The 22,291-nt window shown below is 41.5% G+C and overlaps 1 protein-coding gene and 1 non-coding gene across 3 annotated transcripts; both read left to right on the plus strand.

Annotated features, from left to right (window-relative positions):
* Nucleotides 1-6,839: 6,839 nt before the first annotated feature.
* LOC123072765 (BTB/POZ domain-containing protein FBL11) lies at nucleotides 6,840-13,329 on the plus strand. Of its 2 annotated transcripts, none has more exons than XM_044496402.1 (18): nucleotides 6,840-7,102; nucleotides 7,185-7,311; nucleotides 7,575-7,710; nucleotides 7,790-7,839; nucleotides 8,531-8,619; nucleotides 8,712-8,820; nucleotides 8,975-9,011; nucleotides 9,132-9,277; nucleotides 9,655-10,189; nucleotides 10,285-10,557; nucleotides 10,669-10,814; nucleotides 11,283-11,621; nucleotides 11,701-11,941; nucleotides 12,014-12,069; nucleotides 12,400-12,480; nucleotides 12,651-12,695; nucleotides 12,788-12,856; nucleotides 12,961-13,329. In XM_044496402.1, the coding sequence occupies exons 1-18, from the start codon at nucleotides 6,870-6,872 to the stop codon at nucleotides 13,150-13,152; spliced, it is 2,904 nt and encodes a 967-aa protein (XP_044352337.1). In that variant the 5' UTR covers nucleotides 6,840-6,869; the 3' UTR covers nucleotides 13,153-13,329. The 2 variants fall into 2 exon arrangements, with proteins under 2 accessions (XP_044352337.1, XP_044352338.1); XM_044496403.1 differs by having other exon boundaries at nucleotides 9,225-9,277.
* Nucleotides 13,330-13,491: 162 nt separating this feature from the next.
* Nucleotides 13,492-13,575, plus strand: TRNAL-UAA (transfer RNA leucine (anticodon UAA)). Its single transcript has one exon. It is a non-coding gene; the product is annotated as a tRNA-Leu (tRNA).
* The last annotated feature ends 8,716 nt before the right edge of the window (nucleotides 13,576-22,291 follow it).

Here is a 22,291-nt window from a genome sequence, read left to right on the forward strand (position 1 = left end):
TTTGAGAATAAATTTATAAAATGTAAACAACATATGAAATTCCATCCAATTTTTGAATTTTCAAACACTTACCGAAAATGTGATTTTTTAGAAATTATTATTTTCTTGAAAAGCGAACAAATTTTGAAAAACAAGAAGAAAATATTGAAATTCCTATCATTTTTCTAAAAAATGTGAACAATTTTTGGAAATCGTATTTTTTCAAATCAGGAACAAAAATACAAAGTTCTATATATAAAATTGAACAAAGTTGAAAATGTGAAGAAATATAAAAATTGAACAAAACAAGAAATTTCCAAACGGTTTAAAAAACATGTGAGAAATCTTTAAAACATGAAAAAAAATCAAAATTACAAACAAATTTTCAAATGTGAATAAAAATTTGGAATTCCAGACAATTCTTCAAAAATGAACCTATTTTGAAAAACATGAGTAGAATATTGAAATTTGAAACATTTTTAAAAACGGTGAACAATGTTTGGAAACATGAACAAAGTTGAAAGTTCTAAACAATTTGTGGAAATCTGAATAGTTTAAAAAAACCTGAACAGAATATTGAAATTCCAAACATTTTCAAAAACATGACCAAATTTTGGAATTCCATGTGGGAGGAAAATGATCTCCTTGCTCGACCCCTCTTCTACATTTAAATTGAGAACCAGGGACACCATTTAACAGAACAGAGAAGGTAGCTGTGGATAGAATTTGCTTTACCCAATTGCACCAAACCCCCTTGCTTCCAAAACTCTCAGTATCATATGGTGTTCAATCTTGTCAAAAGCTTTTTGAAATCCAATTTGAGTACAAAACAAGGTACCTTTGACTTATGGCACTGGAAAATGTATTCATAAGCCCAAGCAACACCGTCCTGAATAGTCCTTTGTTTCAGGAATCCATATTGATTTACATGAACCAAAAGCTTAGTAAGAAGCTTGATTGTACAGTTTAACAAGGAAATGCGCTTGTAATCATTTACTGTGGAGGTTCAATCTTTTTTAGGTATCAGGGAGATATATGAACTGTTAATGCTTTGTAAACAAAGATGACCTCCATGAAACTCATTGCACAGGTTATAAAAGTCCTTCTTAATAATACCCCAACATTTTTTTATGAAATCTGTACTGAAGCCATCAGGGCCAGGAGATTTATTAGAAGAAAGATCTGCCACCACTGCATCTATTTCTGCTTCCGTGAAAGGCTCCTCAAGTGCACTAAGATTTGAATTAGTTGACAATAGCTGAAGCAGATCTAGAGGAATAACAGTATGCTCAGAGATGCCCATTCTCTCCTTAAAAGGTTCTAGCAGTGTAATGCTTTGTCATTATGTTCCTGATGAAGAACCCCATCAGAAGAAATAAGTCTGGCAATGCTATTTCTTCTGTGCTGAATAGTGGAACAAGCGTGAAAAAACTTTGAATTTTCACTCCCAAGTGTGACACATTTAATTTTGCCTCTTTGTTGCCAATACAACTTCTGCTTGTGAAGGAGGGAAGATAAATGGTCTTTAAGATCAGATCTCAGCAAACTCTCTGATGCATTAAGATTTTTGCAATTCTCCACTGAATCCAACAATGCAATGACACTATTAGGATCTGTTATCTCCTATTTCAGAGGAGAGAGAGTTCTTGCCCAAGTTTTTAAATGCTTTCGTAATATTTTGAATTTAGCATTAATTCTTTTTGCTGCATCAGCATGATGGATAGAACTTTTCCATACAAGCTCTACCATAGACATGAAATTCTCATGCTCCATCCACCATTTTTCAAACCTACAGATGTTGCTTCTGGGCATTGAAGTCTGGATGCCGACCACACAAGATATGTGATAAGAAGTTGTCATGGAAAGTGGATGAGCCGGAGTATTTGGAAAAGATTCAGTCCAAGATGTAGAAGTAAAAAACCAATCCAACCTCTCGAGGAGTGGGTAGTCTTGCATATTACTCCATGTAAACTTTCTCCCTTTCAAGGGCGACATGTCCGGTTAGAAATCTCATACCTTGAAATTGATATATGCAATCACACCAGTCATAAGTGGCTCACGAACATTAAATTTAGCCTTTGTTCACATGAAGTCCCCCCATTGCCATGCCCCCTTCTTGTTAACCTTCACTTCAAGGAATTTCCTCATCGCCTATCGAGTCAGTTCTCATGTCTCTCTGTTCATCATTCCCAACGGGATATTTGACACGTAACCCATATCAAGAAGCATTCGAACTCATAATCATCCAAAGTTTTACTTGCAAAGAAATCGTCCACCATACTGGTAAGATATTTTCACTAAAAGAATCAATCCTCAAATTTAGGAGATCCTTCTCATATACTCTCTTCGTCTCATAATATAAGAGCGCTCTGGACACTAGTGTAAAAAATGCACTTATATTGGCTGAAGAGGGACTCTTTGGCCAACTGTACGGTTGGCCGAAAAGTCCTTTTGGGCCAACAGTTGGCCGAAAAGTCTCTCTTCGGCCAACAGGAGGCCGACGGGGTGATACTGTTGATTTTTCTCCATTAGGATGTATAGTTTCTGAATTTGTTATAAAAATCATCATAGTTTCAAAAAAAAATCCTTTGGGCTGGCTCGATGGACAGAGAAAGAGAAAAAGAAAAACTCTTGTCATCCATCGGGAGTAGGGAGGCGACCCCTCGTAATTTGTCGACGGCATCATTGATCGATTGATTCATCGTCCATGGATGAATTACGAGGGATGAATTACGAGGCCTATCATTAATTGCTAACTGCCTCATCCCTGATTGGTCATTCACAATGTGCCACGAATCGATCCTTCTCATCAGTCGATCCTGTCCGTCCATCCGTTCTTTTTGAACTCGCCAACCGCAACCAAGGGAAAATATTTTCATGGTTTGTGCGGGAGCCGGAACCAAAATCTCTCAACATAAAATTAAAAATTTTGGATGGGAATCGAAACTGCAAAAAAAATATCCACAATAAGTTCCAAAAACGAAAATCTACAAGGGTGCAAAATTCCAAATAAAAAAAAGAAAATATTGAGATACAATACTACGAAAATATCAGGGGAACTCCAATGATGCACCGACGCACCAAGTGGTCATCTTGGTAAGCTATCAACAAAAATTGCAATCAATGATGCACCGACGCATTGGGTCTGCGTGTGTCTGTCTGTCTGGGTTGAAGTAGACGAAAACGCCAACGCGCGGTCGCAAAACCAAATTGCGCTCGCTCGTTGTTGGTCTGGACGCACGTGCCGGCCGCCCAACCACCACCGCGGTCGTAGTTAATGCGACCGACCCACCTCGGGCCTGCACGGTGCCGACTAGAAGTGCATGGAGTCCGCGTCCTTTTTAAATTACAAGAGTGCGGGGGCCCACTCTCGTCCACTCCTGGCCAGGGCCATGCCAAAAGCCAAGCACAAACATGAGGTAAGCTCATTGCGAAGCCCGGCCAGGTTCAAGTTGCGGACGCACGGGGGAGGGGGTGGTTGGGTGGGTGACGAGTCGCTGGCGGCGCGGCCAGCTATACATCCCGGTGCATCGCACATAGTATCACCGGGAGTACTGCGTCCCACCGTCGTGGCCGGACATCAACCTCCCCTACGGCTCGCACCTAGACCCCCACCGCATTCCTATGCTAGCAGAGTCATAACCTGAGCGGAGATCTGCAAGCGGCGTGCTCTCCTCACGTCGGAGCAACGCCGCGCGCCCGGCGTATGCACCAGACTTGTCGCATCGGGTTGTTTGATTCACCACCAAGCACGACGTGCGGCATCGGGACGCCGTCCAGAGGGACGCCCGCCCTTCATCACCATCGTCGGTGGTGAGCCAAGAGGACGCGGAGGCTGAGGCGGCCTACCAGGCAGCACTTGAGGAGGCCTTCCAGCGCGAGGAAGATGCCCGCTGGCCTAGCCTCGAGGAGGTGCTCTAGCTGTTTGTGGCCGGCGGCGGGCCACTGAACGGCCGGAGATGATCGAGGAAGGAGACGACCTGCGAGCCTCCGACGCTCCGGCGCTTGCACGCACGCCGGCGGCGCTGACCGAAGAGGATGGAAGATGAGGTCGATTGATGCGTGGCGAGGGTCGCGGCTGGCGGACGGCCTAGCTGCTAGGGCCGACGCGATCCCGTGGTGGCCGCGGCGGCGACACTGATCTAGGAGAAGGGAAGATGGGTGGTGAAGCGAGCCGTCCATCCGTGTGAAGCTAGCAATAGCAATAGCATCGCATGCATGGTTGGTTTGTTTGCTCATGTACGCCTCGACGATCCCTGCCGTGGCGGAGGAAAGAGACGAGGTCACTGACTTGTCTGCCCTGGCCGGCCGTCTCCGAGAGCGAGGGCCAACCGCTTGCTTGTGCTGGAGGAGGACGACGGCGCCGTCATTCATCATGCATGCAACGTAGCTACATAACATTATATTTACAGAAGGGTGAAACGCTCAGCTAATTAGTTAATTAGTTAATTAGTGTGTGACCTAGATAGGTGTAGCTACATGGCCACACAGCTACAGCTTTCCCTTAGTTTCTCAAGAAAAGGAATGAAACACGCACAATAATATTAGGTGTATCCCGATTATTCAAAACGGTGCCAAGGCTCATCCACACCTGACGAACAATAAATTCAAAAAAACAATCAAACATAAAAGATCTAAAAATTTAGGAGCGCATGCATGTTCCATGGTGTTTCAACATCTGAGGAACTCATACGAAAAATCAGCTCCGAATATTGTTCTTTTTTAAAGTTTCTTAGACACCTGATGGCTGACAGTAGGGAGTTTTGTTGTTTCATCCAAGTTGGACAACTCTGATCGTATGAAATCTCACTTTACTAAAAAACAAGAAGAAAGTGGGAGAAATGGAAAAATGCGTGCAACTACACATACAAATTAGAACTATTTCTTGTTGCAAATGTAAAACGACGAGGAGAGGGATATCCTTTCAGCAGCTTCAAAAAAAAAACATGAGTGTTATCTTCGCTTACTGCGAAATGCACCGGCCCTTACCAGGATCGCTGGAGTGCGCCCGCCCTAGAAGCTCTTTTGGGAAGCTTCTAAGGCCTTGTACAATGCAAGGTGCTTAGGGGAGGTGCTTAGAGAAATAAATCAGGCCTTTCTTAACTAAGCGTCTCTCCTATAGAAATAGGCACCGATGATTCAGAAAAACTCGGTTTAATTTTCTAAGCACCTCCCTAAGCATCTAGCATTGTACAAGGCATAACGACCGATTCGCTTCAATTCGCCCAGTTTTGTACGGTTTCAGGAAGGTTTCATGCATTTTTTCCATTTTCTTTTTTGTGTTTTTCGCTATCTCCTTATTGGTTTCTTTTCTCTTTCTGTTTTTTTCCAAATACACATAAACTTTTTACTAAATACAGGATGAACATTTTTTATATACACGAATAAATTTTTTATTACATGTTGGACATTATTAGAATATATGTTGACCATTTGTGAAATGTACATTGAATTTTTTTAAAATATAGAGTGGGCATTTTAAAAATACAAGTGAACATTTTTAAACATGTGTTTAATATTTACATGCAAACAGTTGTTAAGTGTCATAACATTTTTTAAATGATACAAACATCATTTTATAGTTTATTTCAAAATTCCGAGAACAATTTTTTCCAATTCATAAACTTTATTTTGACATTTTTTATGAAACATCCTTTTCAAAGGTATGCTTTTTTTTTACAAATTGCACTTTATTTCAAATTTTCATGAATTTTTTAAATCATGAACAGATTTTTAAACGTGTAAAATGTCTCTAAATGTCACAATTTTTTAAATGGTATGAATATTTTTGAAAATTATGTGAATGTTTTACATTTCATGAACATTTGAATGCAGGGTGAACATTTTTTAAAATTTAGATAAAATAATTTTTGGAAAAAAAACAAGCAGATGGTTGCCGGATGGGCGGGTCACCGACGCCCTCGTCGAGACAAGGTGCGAAGGATTGTGGTCTTGAACGCTGGTAGCTAGCAAGAAACAAATCCATTGAGAAAAGGGGCACCCTGTTGGTTAGGCTCGCAAGGAGAGCTAGGTCACCCGTGTGGTGTTTATAAACTTATTCTATAATAATATGTCTTTAAGGACTAGTCTTGGATGGTTTTTTTCTAAAAAAGAAACAAATTCGTTTGGGCTGGGCACCGCTACCAAAAGTAAGCCCCCCCCCTCATAAATATAAAATGTTTTTTTACATTTTTAAACTTCATATTGAAATCGAAATATTTTATATTTGTGAATGAATGGAGTACTAAAATTGCTTGGTTTTGCTTGAGTTTTTAGAAAGAAACAGATAATATGCTAAGGCTGGTGCTTTGAAATTCGGTGAGAATAAGATTATTTTACACTGATACTTTGACAAAGTCAACATCAATACTCATCACTCAAATAGATGATGTAAAATAGGCCGGGACCACTTTTTACATCACGAGAGGACAAATATATATGTTGCTCCAATGATGACGTACATGCAAATAACTTTACTCGAGATTTGCTCTAGATATAAAATAGGGCACCAATTGATACAAATGTGCATCACTTGATGCTCTAGAGCAAATTTTACATCTCGAGGGGACAATGCGGCTCGAGCAAAATTTGCATCACCAAATGCAATTTTTACACCACTAAGTGCTCCAATACTGTAAAATAGAACACGCACAAAAAGACGACCGCATGGTGATGATCACGGAGTAAAAATAGCTACAAAAAGACAGTGCTCCCCAGGAATAAAAATAAAGCTACAGAATAAATAGACGAACTTTGGTGATGATCATACATGGGCTTGGGCCGCATTGTGGACCGGCCCGGCCCGGCCCGTATTTACCTAGAGTGGACTTCTCTCATCCTCACTCTCAAATCCGCTGTACTCGAAACACGCGGCCCGTATCCAGCCACGCATGTCCGCCGCCGGCGACGGGGAAGATGGCGCCGCTGCCGCCGCCGGCACGGTGGTCCTCGAGATTACCGACGCGGCAGCATCCCCATTCTCCGCGCCTCCACCTCCCCCAATCCCAGTCTCCGCCCTGGACGCCCCCCTCCCGTCCCCGACCGTCGTCGCGGTCCGCGTCGACCGGAGCAGGCTAATCGACAGCTCCTCCTACTTCCGCGCCCTCCTCGGCGGCAGCTTCAGGTCAGCAAACTACTAACGATTCATCTCCCAAGCAAGCGACTAAGCGAGTAAGCTCGATTTCTCTCCCGAATGGTGGCTGCAGCGAATCGGGCAGCGGCTACGTGCGGATCAGCTGCGACCTCGCCGCCGCCGTGCAGGTCCTGCGCTACCTCTTCGATCCCCCCGCGAGCTTCGCCATCTCGCACCACAACTTCCTGCCGCTGCTGGAGGTACCCTGATCCTCTTGTGCGTGGACGCCGTCTAATCCTAGCGAAATCAGCAACTTTTATGCCAGTGAAATCAGCATGTTCAGAGTTTTTCTTTTCAGCCTTGAACGCAGCTCCCATGTACTAATGTTACCAATTAGTTCGAGCGCTAGAGCTCTGTGGTCATTCGGATGGATGATACATTTTGCTTACTTTCGGCTTCAGTTATGTCCTGCTGTGGCGCTTAGCTTCTGATGTGGGGGTGTGATGATGTTTTGTCCTCTCAGGGTGCTCTGTTTCTCGCTGTCGAGAGCCTTCTAGCGGACTGCGAAAGGTGGTTCAGAACCGTGAGATCTCGAAGTTCCTCCATGGTGGCACCGTTGGATTTCATAATCGAGGCCTGGTACTTCGCTCAAAAGCATGGTGAGTTTGATGTTTCCGTAATGGTTTTCTTGGAAAAACGTTTTGCTCATATATTTTTCTACTTTCTATGTGGCTGTAGGGGTTACTTTTGTTGAAGACGTATGCCCAGGATATCTAGCTCAGAGTTTTGTAGGTACAACTATACTCTGTCTCAATGTTGTGTGTCTTTCTGTCTTCAGCGTTTTTTCGGTTTGATGTGCTCATACCTTATTATTTCTGCTAGCAGTTATAAGATTGACGAACCGTTGTGGTTTCAGTATCGATGACTCATTATTTCTAGTTGACTTCTATAAAAAAGATTGCCCACCTTTTAGACGTAGAAGCTCACCAAATTGACGTCATTAGGGAGGAAATGCATATATCTGTCTTTATGCAGTTCCATCTACTTTTAGGCAGGGGGAAGCAGGGCAAGGGCTGCTTTAGGTCACACTTGATGATGGCGGTCTTTCCGCTTATGATTCTACATGGATTTGACATAATCGAAACATCCTTTGCATCATGTGTAGTTAAATAATCTATTTGCTTTTCTTTTCGAAGAAAGCTATTCGCACTTAACATCTGGCATTTGTTTTACTTTGTTGCTTATTTTTAATAGGTAAAAATATGACCTACCATGTCTTGCTTTATTTGATGCTATTTTTTATGTTGTTTAATTAATGTGAGGCCAACTTACTTATTGACTGTATGTGTAGATTAATAGTTGATTAGAAGTGCATATGGGAATTCTTTGTCAAAATAGGCCCATTATGTTCTTCAATGGTTATCGCTCTGGCATCAGATGCCACTCATTTGTAATTACTGTTGTGCGAATCTCATGCAGGTACAGGTTATCTCTAGTAAGTTATTTGCTCATATACCTTATGATCTGCTGTACTCCACCATTGAGTCCCCACACCTGACGGTGGACAGGTCTGTTTTTATGTATTTTCAATGTTTTCCTGTGGCCAGATTGCTATGCTTTCTTCTCTGTGCTAAAAAATGGATTTCCTGACCATTTCCAGTGAAAAGCAATTGTGTGAAGCAATTTTATCTTGGGTTTCTGCAAGTAGACAATCCTGTGAGCAATCAGTCTCCAACCCAGCAGATAACCAACTCTCCCTTCTTAGCAAGGTGCACCTTTCTGCAACATGAGTATTACTTGACTTGTGGCATCAAAGCTTGCTGCCACATTGGCATATTTATTGACTATGCACACACATTTGTAGTACAATTTGGTTGCAGATGTCTGGCCATGTTCATTGACGTATATAATTTTCTTTTGCAGGTTAGGGTATGCCTTTTACCTTTAGGATTTGCAGCAGGTATGCCTCCTTGGTTTGGAGCACTTGTTTTATGCAATTTCATATTTTATCTTTCTCTATATTGCAATCCCCACACTTCTCTTTCATGCATTATGTTCTGACTCTTCAATCCTACTTTAGGTACAAAGAGAAACTGCTTTGAATTTGGGAACAATGCTGTATGTATGATTCTTAATCTGCTTAAGGACAGTTTGCAAACTCTACTGTATACAGTTACCGATGACAACTTGGATAGTTACCGTATTCGATTAACAGAATACTCCAAGGTTTTCCTCATACCCACTTCCGTGCATTATTGTTGCCGTATTAAATTTGAAACATCTAGAAATTGTGGTCTTTAAAAATGACTATTTTCCTCTTCTTGCTTCGCAAAATTATAATACTACGTTCCCAACTGAGTAACCATATCCGAACTGGGTACAACCTCTTCATAAATTTCCATCTTCGAACGACTGTTGTATATGTACTATCCATTATATGGCACTTTTGAAAAGCTTTAGGTTGAATATAAATCTTCTTAGAAGCTTCATGTGATTCGATATGACAGTTGGTATAATCTTGTGCTGAATTCTGAATTTTACTTTGGTTCTCCCTTTTCCGGATATTATACACTACATTTGAAGGTGAGGACTTTGTTTTGCAGAAAATAGTACTTTCGGGATGTCCCCAGTTAACTACGCAATTCCTATACATATCAGCGCTCCCCACTGATCTAGATGCTGTATTTAAGAGAACTATAGTGAGTGATGTTAACGATGGCTGTTTGAACCATTACAATGGGCTGGTGAAGAAGGCTAAAACCTTGTCATTTAGAAATGTACGCATTGTGGATCTCTCCAAATGTCCAAATGTACATTTTGGTGCAGCAATTTTATGGATGAAGTGGGCATTTCCAGAATTGAGGACGTTCATAGCTTCCTATTGTTTACTCTTTCAGTTTGAAGATTTGCAGTATTTGTTACTGAGATGTCCATGGATTAATGAAATTAATTTGAGTATCGATACAAGCGTTATACTATCCAAGTACTCGATTATATCTTCTAGATCTGAAGTACGGCGTGACGTGAATCGAAATCTATCTAGCTATTACATGCAAAGTGGATCATATGGGACCTCAGTAAACCCAGTTTTCTCAAATATATCAAAATTGATACTGGAAGGCCGAAATGATATTACTGGTATGGGAAATGTTCTGTGATTTAAAAGTGTGCATATTTTATTTGCGACCTTGTAACTGGGTTTCTTCTTATTTTGTGTTTGTCTTTGTGTACAGATATGAACTTGCTGGAGATATCCATGCTGAGAAGTTCTCTATGTTATATAAACATTAAACATTGCACCCTGTTGACAGACGATGGTATATCTACACTACTGTTGAACTGTAGAAAAATGCACTCGATGGTTCTTTCTTATACATCGTTTGGAAATCATTCAATTCAAACCCTATGCTCGTCGGATCCTTCAGACAGCTTTCCTTACCATAAGGATGAACATGCTCATGTTATGGCATCTAGGTTGCAAGAATTGCATCTGGAAGGCTGTGAAGGTAATTAAATATTTAAATATCATACCTTTTGTTCCTTATCCAAGGTTCTGTTGCAACTGAGCAATAACTTGGCATGATTAATCTGGGTAATGTGAGTTCTTCTATTTATAGGTATTAGTTGTGCTGCTATGTCCCAGCTAGTGAGTAATATGAATATTGTGAAGTCCTTATGCTTAAGGGAGACACCACTTGCAGATGGTGCTCTCTGCAACTTTGTTGGCTCTTCACTTGAGTATCTTGATATTTCGGAGACTGTGGTATGATTTTTGTTTAAATTTTATTTTATGTTCAATATACTTGCCATGCTATATATGTTAAGACTCTTCTCCTGATTTTTTTCGAAAGAATGCCATTTTCCTAATAAATATTGTAATCTTCTTATGAACGAAACACTGCTTAGTTGATTGAACAAATATCGAGCTTGGAACTATAGACCAACAATATTACAGATTTTCCAAATATTTTTTATCAAGAACACATAACAAACTGTAGACTCTTTGAACGTAGGATGTTGATGATAAACTTTTGTGCTTTTATACTTGAATGACAGGACTATATAAAGTGTGTTGCTCTGATGGCTGCAAAGGGCAAACTTTGAAAGTGCAGTGCTAGTTCACTGTTAATCAGTTCTTTTATTGTTATGGCATTGCAGAGCCATCACTGTGCACACTAATATGATATAATATCTGGTTCTTATGTTTTTTTTCCTGGGACGAAACTTACAGGTTTCTATGGTCTCATTGGCACCAGTTATACGAAGAAACTCCAATTTGAGCTGCTTGAAAACAGCTGGATGCCGTAACCTGCTGTTTGAACAGGGTGAGGTACAATCCACGAGTGGTACCAAGTATGGCAGGTTTCTTCAGGAGATAACCAGTACGTGCTATTTGGAGGATGTAGAAATGGGCTGGGCATTTTGCCCTGTTCGAGTTGATGACCTCATTCCTTCTTTTAGTAAAGTAAGGAGGATGACAGTTGGCCTTGGCACAACATTACCGGAGAATATCCTGCATGCTCTTCCTGAGATCTGCCCGTTTCTCGAGTCTTTGGTTCTTAGGTTTCAGGTGTGCCCTCCTCTGTACTATTAAATAATATAACTACCTGTTCCTTTCACTGTATAATGATTGTATGATCTGCATCCAGGTAATCTCTGACAGAGTTGTAAGAAATCTATTGGAATCGTCAACAAATCTTCAGGTGCTCTGCCTGCAGTATTGCCTCGGCAGTTTGACTTCGTTTAGCTTTCAAACAATGGCACCAGCATTAAGAATATTACGGCTCCAGTGGTTTACTCCATGGATCACAAATGATGATCTGACAATTCTTACACAGAATTGCAATTTAGTTGAACTTTGGCTGTCTGGTTGCAAACTCCTTGACTCCAGTAAGTTTACTTCAAGTTCATTATATGAATCCATTTGTTGTTTCGTTGATTCGAGTTTTTCTTGACCCACAGGCTCTCAAGAGATAATCTCTTCTGGGTGGCCAAACTTGGCATGTTTACAACTTGAGGTAGGCATGAACTAACTGTGGATATTACATGGCGCTCGTGCGTAAAGTTATATCCATGGGTGCAAATCTGGAACCTTTAGGGTACCCTCTGACCCTACTTATAGCTCAACCAATTGAACTGAAGTTTCAAAAACAGAGTGAATTCTGAAAATATAGTTCATTTGGTTGAAGTAAAGAGGGTCGGAGGGTAGACTCGAGGTTCCAAATTTACATGCCTACTTATATCTGTATGGGGGCACTTTATATCTATAGTTTTTATCTGGACATCGAAACTGTGGATTTCTCTGCTAAATCCCGTCTCTTATGGACCTCATGTTCGTTGATATGCAGGAATGTGGTCAGATAACACTTGATGGGGTTAATTCTATTTTAGATTGTAAAGCGTTGGAAGAAGTCTTACTTAGGCACACCGTGAGTATGAGAAACTCTACCTATGTTCAATCGAGCCATTACAACTAATAATCCAGCGGAAGAAGCAAGAATTTTACCCTCAAAGATTCGAATAACCTCCTAACCAGCTTAAAGTAGTTCAAAGTGTAAAGAGTTATTTTTCTTCTGAATCTTGAAAATGAAAACTGCAGGGTAGAGGTATTGGAAGAACCATTATAACAGATGCTATCAGAGAGGTAGGTACCTACGTCCATCTGCCTTCTCCAATCGACAACACATTCAGCCTTTGCACCACTGCAATCCATCACTAATTTGCTCCCCATCACAGCTACCACTCCTAAGGAAGCTGGCGTTGGATCTCTGCGACGCGTCCGAGGGAGGCTACGACACCCCGAACGTGAGAATTACAGCACCCCAAAAGATTTCCGAAAGCAAGTGACTCGGTTAGATTCAGAGAGGAGAGGATCTATGTGCTGACATGTTTTGCCGCTGTTTTCGAAGGTTCCGGAGGGGAAGTTGATGAGGAGCGTGAGGATGAGCAGGTGCAAGAAGTCGGCGGCGGCGGGGAGGTCGTGTTTCGGAGAGGCGCCCCCCTCGAGCTCGAACCCAAAGCCGGTGCAGCACAGGGAGACCGTCGTGCTGGAGTGGAGCAGCCGGCAGCTGACGACCACCGTAGTGGAAGAGAGACTCTAGCTATTGTAACGGAACTTGTTTCTTTTGAGAGAGAGACTGTAATATTTCTTGGAGCAACAGTTTATTTTTGCTTGCATATTATTTGGGAGAGGAAACGGGAAAATGGAACAAAAGTGTTTTGTGACGTTGTTTTGAAGGTTTTTAATAATAATATATGAATGGCGCTGTTTTTTTACAGATATGTTAACCTAGACGCATGTTAGCTAAGCTTTACCTGAAATATGATAATGTATATATGACAACCATGGATAAAAAAATGGAAAACAGATGGACTAACGTACTGTGCTGGTGAAACTTCCTAAGATATATAGAAAAGGGAGGTGAGAAACATCACAAGGAGCTGGTTTGCCCGAGTGGTTAAGGGGGAAGACTTAAGATCTTCTGCAGTCAAGCTGCGCGTGGGTTCGAACCCCACAGCCAGCACTCCACCGATTTTTCTTTTTGTTTCTCTCTCTCTCTCTCTCTCTTTTATTAAATGACCACTATCAATTTATTTATCTTCCTTTCTCCTTTTTTTGTTTAGAAGACCATTATCAATTTATTTTTCTATGATGATTGAAGAGGATCACCTCAAGAAAAATAAAACTCAATACAGAGGATCACAAACGATGGAAACTCTCCTGAGTGAGATTGCATCGCTGTCAACCCACCGCACCAAAATGATGTCTGGCACTTCAAACCTTACCTTTTTCGATGGCAATTTCAGTCACGCAAGGATGGCAAAGTTTAGTCACACATGACAAGTTTCTGTCAAAAATAAATTGAAGCACGAAAGTCCTATGCTTGCCAACTAAAGTTGGCATCCTTGCGTAAACTAAATTTGTCATCGAAGACGTTCGTGGTTGCCATGTGCTCGTTCCCGACGTATGACACTTATCAGGGTCTTAAATGTAAACTTTTTAGGGATGGTGGAAAACTGAGGACCTAGTTAAAAGAAACTCCAGTGATTTCACCGAAACGAACTTCACCAAATGTTCGCATACAAGTCCGGACATTTCTACGAACCAAATGTTCGCATACATGTTCTGTCAAAAACAAATTGATGCACGAAAGTCCTATGCTTGCCAACTAAAGTTGCCATCCTCGCGTAAACTGAACTTGTCATCGAAAACGTTCGTGGTTGCCATGTGCTCGTACCCGACGTATGACACTTATCAGGGTCTTAAATGTAAACTTTTTAGGGCTGGGGAAAAACCGAGGACCCAGTAAAAAGAAACTCCAGTGCGTTCACCGAAACGAACTTCACCAAATGTTCGCATACACGTCCGGACATTTCTGCGGACGCGGATGGGAGCGGAGGCCATCCAACCGCAGTCACCAAATGTCCGCCCCTAGTTCGGCCTCCTCCATTTGACATACATATCTGGATCAATACTAATTTAAGCATATGTTTAATAATTGCAAACATAGGTAATCATAGCAAATAAGCATCGGTTGTTCAATAAGTTTTTACATCCAATCTATTTCAAAAGTTGTCAGCCTGGTTGTCCATGCCAGAGACCTCCTTCTTCGGGTCTCAGTTCGGTTGTCCGTGGCAAATACCTCACTCTTTGGCTAGTCCGACACCCACCACTTGCTTGAAGCGCTTCAACAAGCCCGCACAGCAAGCTAGGACAATCTTCACGCATCGGGATCTAGGTCCAACGTCTTCACAAACAATACTTTAGAATCTTCCAAAGCGGCCTTGATCTCAAACTTCTTCTCTTGGAGCTTGAGTTTCTTTTCTTGCATCTCTATGAAGATACCAAACATCTCTGCCTTCTTTCCCTCCTTCACCTCATTGCGCACAACACTTGCCTCCTTCGTCATGACGACCTCAAATTTCTCCGTCATTTTGGCCGGTGCCCCTTCTCGCTTCTCATCGACCTTTCACTTCCTCCCTGATACGTCTCCAACATATCTATAATTTTGATTGTTCCATGCTGTTATATTATCATTCTTGGATGTTTTACAATCATTTTATATCATTTTTTGGTACTAACCTATTGACATAGTGCCCAGTGCCAGTTGCTGTTTTCTGCATGTTTTTTACATTGCAGGAAATCAATATCAAACGGATTCCAAACACAACGAAACTCCTGGAGGATTTTTTGGGCCAGAAGAAAGCTAGTGGGCCAAGGAAGCACCTGGGGGGCTGCTCGAGGGGAGCAGCACACACCAGGGCGCGCCAGGAGGCCCAGGCGCGCCCAGGTGGGTGCTGCCCACCTCGGGTGCCCCCCGAACCGCCTCTTTGCTCTATAAATACCACAATATTCCAGAAACCCTAGGGGAGTCGACGAAATATTGATCCAACCGCCGTAGAGTCCAGAACCACCTGATCCAATCTAGACACTGTCATGAAGAGGTTCACCACTTCCATTGTTGCCTCTCCTATGATGCGTTAGTAGTTCTTTGTAGACCTATGGATCCGTAGTTAGTAGCTAGATGAATTCCTCTCTCTCTCTCTCTCTCTCTCTCTCTCTCTCTCTCTCTCTCTTGATTGTCGATACAATGGTCTCTTGGAGATCCATATGATGTAAGACTTTTGACGTTGTGTTTGTTGGGATCCGATGAACTTTGAGTTTATGATCAAATCTATGTTTTTATCCATGAAAGTTATTTCAGTCTTCTTTGATCTCTTATATGCATGATTGCTTATAGCCTCGTATTTCTTCTCCGATATTTGGATTTTGTTTGGCCAACTTGATCTATTTATCTTGCAATGGGAAGTGGTGCTTTGTAGTGGGTTCGATCTTACGGTGCTTGATCCCAGTGACAGAAGGGGAACCGCCACATATGTATCGTTTCTACTAAGGATAACAAGATGCGATCTATATCTCCGCAATAGATAAACGGATCTCGTCTACATCATGTCATCGTTCTTATTGCATTACTCCGTTTTCTCATGAACTTAATACACTAGATGCATGCTGGATAGCGGTCGATGTGTGGAGATAGTAGTAGATGCAGGCAAGAGTCGGTCTACTAATCTTGGATGTGATGCCTATATAATGATCATTGACTGGATATCATCATGATTATTTGAAGTTATATCAATTGCGCAACAGTAATTATTTTCCCACCGTTTGCTATTTTTCTCGAGAGAAGCCACTAGTGAAACCAACGGCCCACGGGTCTCTTTTCATCATATTTGCCTTTGCAATCTATTTTCTCTTGCATTTATTTTCAGATCTATTAAACCAAAAATACAAAAATACCTAGCTGCAATTTATTTGTTCCGCGATTTATTTATCCTATCTACCACTTTTTACCTCACATATTTGCCTACCTTCAGGTGCCGTACCCGGAAGGGATTGACAACCCCTTTAACACGTAGGGTTGCGTGTATTTGTTATTTGTGTGCAAGTGTTGTTTACATGGTGTGAGGAGGTTCTCCTACTAGTTTGATAACCTTGGTCTAATCACTAAGGGAAATACCTACCGTCGCTATACTGCATCATCCCTTCCTCTTTGGGGAAATACCGACGTAGTTCTAGCAGACATCAAAAGGAATTTCTGGCACCGTTGCCGGGGAGGATCTTCAACATCAACCAGGTTCCTAATCACAAATATCATCTCCTCGCAATTTACATTATTTTCCATTTGCCTCTTGTTTTCCTCTCCCCCAGTTCACAAAATTTTTCCGTTTATTCGCCCTCTTTCTCGTTCGCTGTTTTCTTGCCAGATCTGTTTTTTGTGTGCAATCTTGTCGTTATGGATTTCTCCTCTTCTATTGCGTGCACCCCCGAGAACGAGGTTCTCAACTTTAAAAAAAGGGGAGGAGAAAATTTAAAAGATGTTTGGTATAGGATTTGCAGTACTCATAATAGATCTATTCGCAAGCAATCTACCATTTATGTGGGCATCAGAACTTGGTATAGATTCGTCCTTGATGCGATTACCGGCGGGAATTTCTTGATGTGTCCTACTCTTGATGCTTTTAATGCTCTGGGAAATTTAGTGGGTTCACCACCACTCATGATCAGTGAAACAATATTGACTCTCGAGCATGTTATGGAAAGACTAGATGCTATTGAAAAGAAAATGCTTACTATAGAACATATTGAAAATTGGATAGAAAAATGCAAAGTTAGGCTACTAAAGTTCACTAGTAGAAAAGGGGCCAATGGTCCAGGCCGGTCCAGCCCATTAGTCCCGGTTCAAACTAGAACCGGGACCAATGGGGGCATTGGACCCGGTTCGTGAGCCCCGGGGGCCGGCCGGGCCACGTGGGCCATTGGTCCCGGTTTGTCTGGACCTTTTGGTCCCGGTTGGAGGGATGAACCGGGACGAATGGTCCTCGCTCCTGGCCCACCACCATTGGTCCCAATTGGTGGCATGAACCAGGACCAAAGGCTACCCTTTAGTCCCGGTTCATGCCACCAACCGGGACTAAAGGGTTGGTCCTCGTTGCGGTCACAGTTTAGTCCCACCTCGCCAACCGAAGGGGAATCAGACCGATTTATAAGCCCCTCCCTCTCTTCCTTGTTGAGATCTTCTCAAAATGAAAATAGATGCCCTTATACAGGGAATTTAACCTAAATTCATACTGAATTTCTCTGAAGTTAGTAGAAATTTATTATGAATTTAGGTTGAATTTTCTCTATAAGCGCATCTATGTTCATTTCTTAGTAGTTTTTTATATAGTTTTTTTTTCTTTTCTACTATATTTATTTTTTTCCTTTTATTTCTGAGTTGTAATAAGTCATTAAAAATAAGCATCTATGCTCATTTTTTAGTAAAGTTAATCACAACTATTTTTTCTTCTATTTATTTCTGAATTGTAATAAGTCATTAAAAATGAGCATCTATGCTCATTTTTTAGTAAAGTTAATCACAACTATTTTTGCTTCTATTTATTTCTGAGTAGTTTTTATATAGTTTTTTTCTTTTCTGCTATATTTATTTTTTCTTTTTATTTCTGAGTTGTAATAAGTCATTAAAAATAAGCATCTATGCTCATTTTTTAGTAAAGTTAATCACAACTATTTTTTCTTCTATTTATTTCTGAATTGTAATAAGTCATTAAAAATAAGCATCTATGCTCATTTTTTAGTAAAGTTAATCACAACTATTTTTGCTTCTATTTATTTCTGAGTAGTTTTTTATATAGTTTTTTTCTTTTCTGCTATATTTATTTTTTCTTTTTATTTCTGAGTTGTAATAAGTCATTAAAAATAAGCATCTATGCTCATTTTTTAGTAAAGTTAATCACAACTATTTTTTATTCTATTTATTTCTGAATTGTAATAAGTCATTAAAAATAAGCATCTATGCTCATTTTTTTAGTAAAGTTAATCACAACTATTTTTGCTTCTATTTATTTCTGAGTAGTTTTTTATATAGTTTTTTTTCTTTTCTGCTATATTTATTTTTTTCTTTTTATTTCTGAGTTGTAATAAGTCATTAAAAATAAAAAAGAGGCGCAATGCTCGTTAATTTGCTTCAAGCCTTTCGGAATAGTGTCAACTGCACTGCACATAGCTCTGTGCAGTCTACCCTATTCCTCAAGGCTTGAAGCTAACCAACGTGCAGGTGAGCATTGAGCCTCTTCTTCATCGTCTCTGCACTCAGGGCTTATAAACAGCTGCGAGTGCCTCTCGCTTGGCGAGGTGGGACTAAAAAAACAGCTGCAGAAAGAATCAACTAAAAAACAGCTGCAGAAAATAAAAAATTAGACGGGTCCATTGGTCCCGGTTTGTGGCAACAACCGGTACCAATGCCCCTCTTTGGTACCGGTTGGTGGCACCAACCGGGACCAATGCCCCTCTTTTGTCCCGGTTCGAGCCACCAACCGGGACCAAAGGTCTTCGTTTCCCGCCCTTTGGGCTGCCGAAAAGAGGCCTTTGGTCCCGGTTGGTGGCTCAAACCGGGACAAAAGAGGGGCATTGGTCCCGGTTTGTGGCACCAACCGGGACCAAAGCTTTTGCTATATAAGTAGCACTGCCGCCCCGCCCCGACTTCGATCTCTTCCAACGCCGCGCGCCGTCCCCTGCCGCCATCTCGCCGTCGCCGCCCCGCCCCGACGCCGTCGCCGCCCGCCCTGCCGCCCCGACGCCGTACATCGCTGCCCCGCCCCGCTGCCGTCGCCTCCCGCCCTGCCGCCCCGACGCCGTACGTCGCCGCCCCGCCACGACGTCGCCGCCCGTCCTGCTGCACCTCGCCGTTGCCGCCCGCCCTGCTGCACCTCGCCGTCGCCGTCGCCGGCCATGAGCAACTTTCTTTTATTTTTGTTAGATTTTTTTAGATATTTTTGTATAGTTCATAGATTTTTTTTGTTAGATTAGATTTGTAGTAATTTAGATATGTAGTTCATATTGTGTAATTTAGATTGTGTAATTAATTTGTTCTTATTATGTTAGATTTTTTTTCTGTTAGTAGATTTTTTTGTTAGATTAGATGTGTAGATCTTTTTGTTAGATTAGATGTGGTGTAATTTAGATATGTAGTTCATATTGTGTAATTTAGATTGTGTAATTAATATGTAGTTCATATATATAGTTGAACTAGCTAGTTGATTTAATAAACTAATTTATTTCACTATATATAGAAGTAGTTTGTTTTTAGTAAGTAGTACTTTATTTATTTATAGTAAGTGCTTAATTAGTAGTTGAACTAGATAGTTGATTTAATTAATAAAACTACTTTATTTAACTATATATAGAAGTAGTTCCCGTATCGACGTTGGCGATGCCTATCCCGCATCCTCGTCGTCGTCGACTCGGCGGTGGAGACTTGCTTGATCAGGGCCATGTTCGGGACTGGGCTCCGCCGGGCTGGTATTGGGAGGTGCTACCTTCCGGGGGACGTAGGTTGGTGAGGAGACAGCCCGTTGTTGACCCGATCCTTGTTTGGTGGCGGTCGCGTGGGCCAGTGACGGTGCCGAGGCTTCCGGACACCGCGGAGGTGGTACGTCACCGTGTCAGCGAGGAGGACGAGCACGTCCGTCGCTACATGGTTGCATTGGAGGGCAGGTTCGACAATACCTGGCAGGTTCTTCAGGGATCTCACTGGAGCTATGATCCTGTGATGGTTCCTTATCTTTGGGTGTCCACCGCCCGCGTCGATACCCGTCGGGCGCTACGGTTCTAGTTGTATTAGTGATGCTATATTAGTGATAATATTCGACGATGTACGGACACCAAGAGATGATACTTTTGCTTATAATTATTGAATGCATGCTAATTTGAATACTACTTTATTTTATGATTTGGTTTTGCTTATTTTATGATTTGGTTTTGCTTATTGAATGCTCATATTGGATAAGTTCTCCTTCATTCCCGTGTGCTAGACAATTTGGTGTAATAATGCACTCGGGAATGAAAGGAGGACCTACGTACATCATCGATAGTCAACCCGTGATTAATAATCTAGTTTAATATTTGAATTATGAACATAGGCCGGAAATGTCGTACTCGGACGACGAAAACCGCCCGGGGAGTGCGACTGGTGCCACGACGACTGAGGTATCTGCGACAGGTTCATTGAGCTGGATGAAGATCGTCGCTTCAGCATTAAGCTCGAGGAGACCTTCAATGTTCATACGGTACGCAACCGATGATATTTTTCATGACTTCAACTATTTTAATCATGACAATTCGACTATTTTAATCATGACAATATTTTTCATCTTTTCCAATTCGACTAGCTTATCCCATGCTTTGCAAGACGCTATGTCTTGGAGAGAATGGGTTTTGAAGACCATGAATGTTTCGAAACCAAAAAAATTATCCTAAGTACCCATCATGGTGTGGATTTTCAAGTAAAGCTGTACAATGCTCAGAGTGTAACCCATTTTGGTTGCAAAAATTGGGAAGCACTTTGCAAGATGTATGGTCTTGATGAGGGTATGCTTGTCACCATGGATCTTGGTGATCCTACAATCGAGCAAGAGAGACCTTCGATTTGGGTCCTTGTGGATACACCTCCAATTCTTCCCCCATGTGAGCTTAACATAGTTATTAAGTAATTTATATTGTTTATTTCAAAAATAGTTGACAACTTATCTCCATTGACAGCTTATTTTCATTCTTCAAAGAATGTGCGGAAGATGGTAGACAGAACCTACTACACCGAAGGCTCCGAATTAACTTATCAGGAGAAAAATCATCTGGTCGCATTTTGTACTGATCTTGAGAATTACAATATCTACAATCAAACTCCTCAACATTATGGTCAATACGTGCCACTAGTGCACGTGTTGAACTACGGTAACTACCATGGAGATACCCTGGTAAGATTATTTTTTACTATTACAACATCCGTGCATCTTTTTGCACACTTCTAAAACTAGTACATCATTGCTAACTACGAAGTTATTACTATGTTTTTCAACAGATAATCCCGAATGATTGTGTGCCTCATCTGATGTATACGCATGGTAGCCTTCATGTTTTGAACATACAACCAGGTCGTCCTACGAATCTCAACTGTCCATACCGGGTTTCTCAAAGAAGTGGAGACATAACAATCAAAGAATGGAAAAAATGTATGGACAGTCGTAAGGAGCTTCTTGGAAGCAAAAAGCAGCGAAGGGCAAGAATTGGAGACAGGATGATCGCCATTCCTCATAATGGAGAGTCAGGGTCTATATTGTTTTATGCTATTTTACCTTAAGGGTGTTTAAGTCCTACCTGATACTGATGATCATGTGCTAAGAACAATTACATAGGGTTGGGTTCGATGACTATGCGGATGATGATCGTATGACTTATTATTAATAACGAGTAGAAGTTGTATGATGATGCATGATTAGTAGGACTTGTTATTATATATGATGATGTATGATGCAAGCATGCATGAGCATGTTATATCAGCGGGTGAAATGAACATAGCAGCAACGTTGATAAACCAAGAACGAAGAAATAAGAGAGGACACTTCTCTCTATTAGCTAGCTAATAACAACCTAAAAATAACCCCCAAAACCCCTAAAGCAGCCACTTTTGTAAAAAAAACATGGACTTTTGGTCCCGGTTGGTGCCAGAAACCAGGACCAAAGGCCCCCCTGACTGGGCTCGGCGGACCAGCCACGTGGAGGCACATCTGTCCTGGTTCGTGTTTGAACCGGGACTAATGGGTGGGGGTATTTGTAACGACCCATTAGTCCCGGTTCATGAACCGGGACTAAAGTCCCTTACGAACCGGGACTAATTGGTGTTT

This window comes from Triticum aestivum, chromosome 3B, assembly GCF_018294505.1.
Source record: "Triticum aestivum cultivar Chinese Spring chromosome 3B, IWGSC CS RefSeq v2.1, whole genome shotgun sequence".
Classification (NCBI taxonomy): Eukaryota; Viridiplantae; Streptophyta; class Magnoliopsida; order Poales; family Poaceae; genus Triticum; species Triticum aestivum.

Excerpts from the sequence above, each read along its gene's own strand:
- LOC123072765 (XM_044496402.1), top strand. The coding sequence starts at position 6,870 with ATGTCCGCCGCCGGCGACGGGGAAGATGGCGCCGCTGCCGCCGCCGGC. Across the intron at positions 7,711-7,789 it reads GTACTTCGCTCAAAAGCATG|GGGTTACTTTTGTTGAAGAC; the intron begins GTGAGTTTGATG and ends ATGTGGCTGTAG. Across the intron at positions 8,821-8,974 it reads AACTCTCCCTTCTTAGCAAG|GTTAGGGTATGCCTTTTACC; the intron begins GTGCACCTTTCT and ends TTTCTTTTGCAG.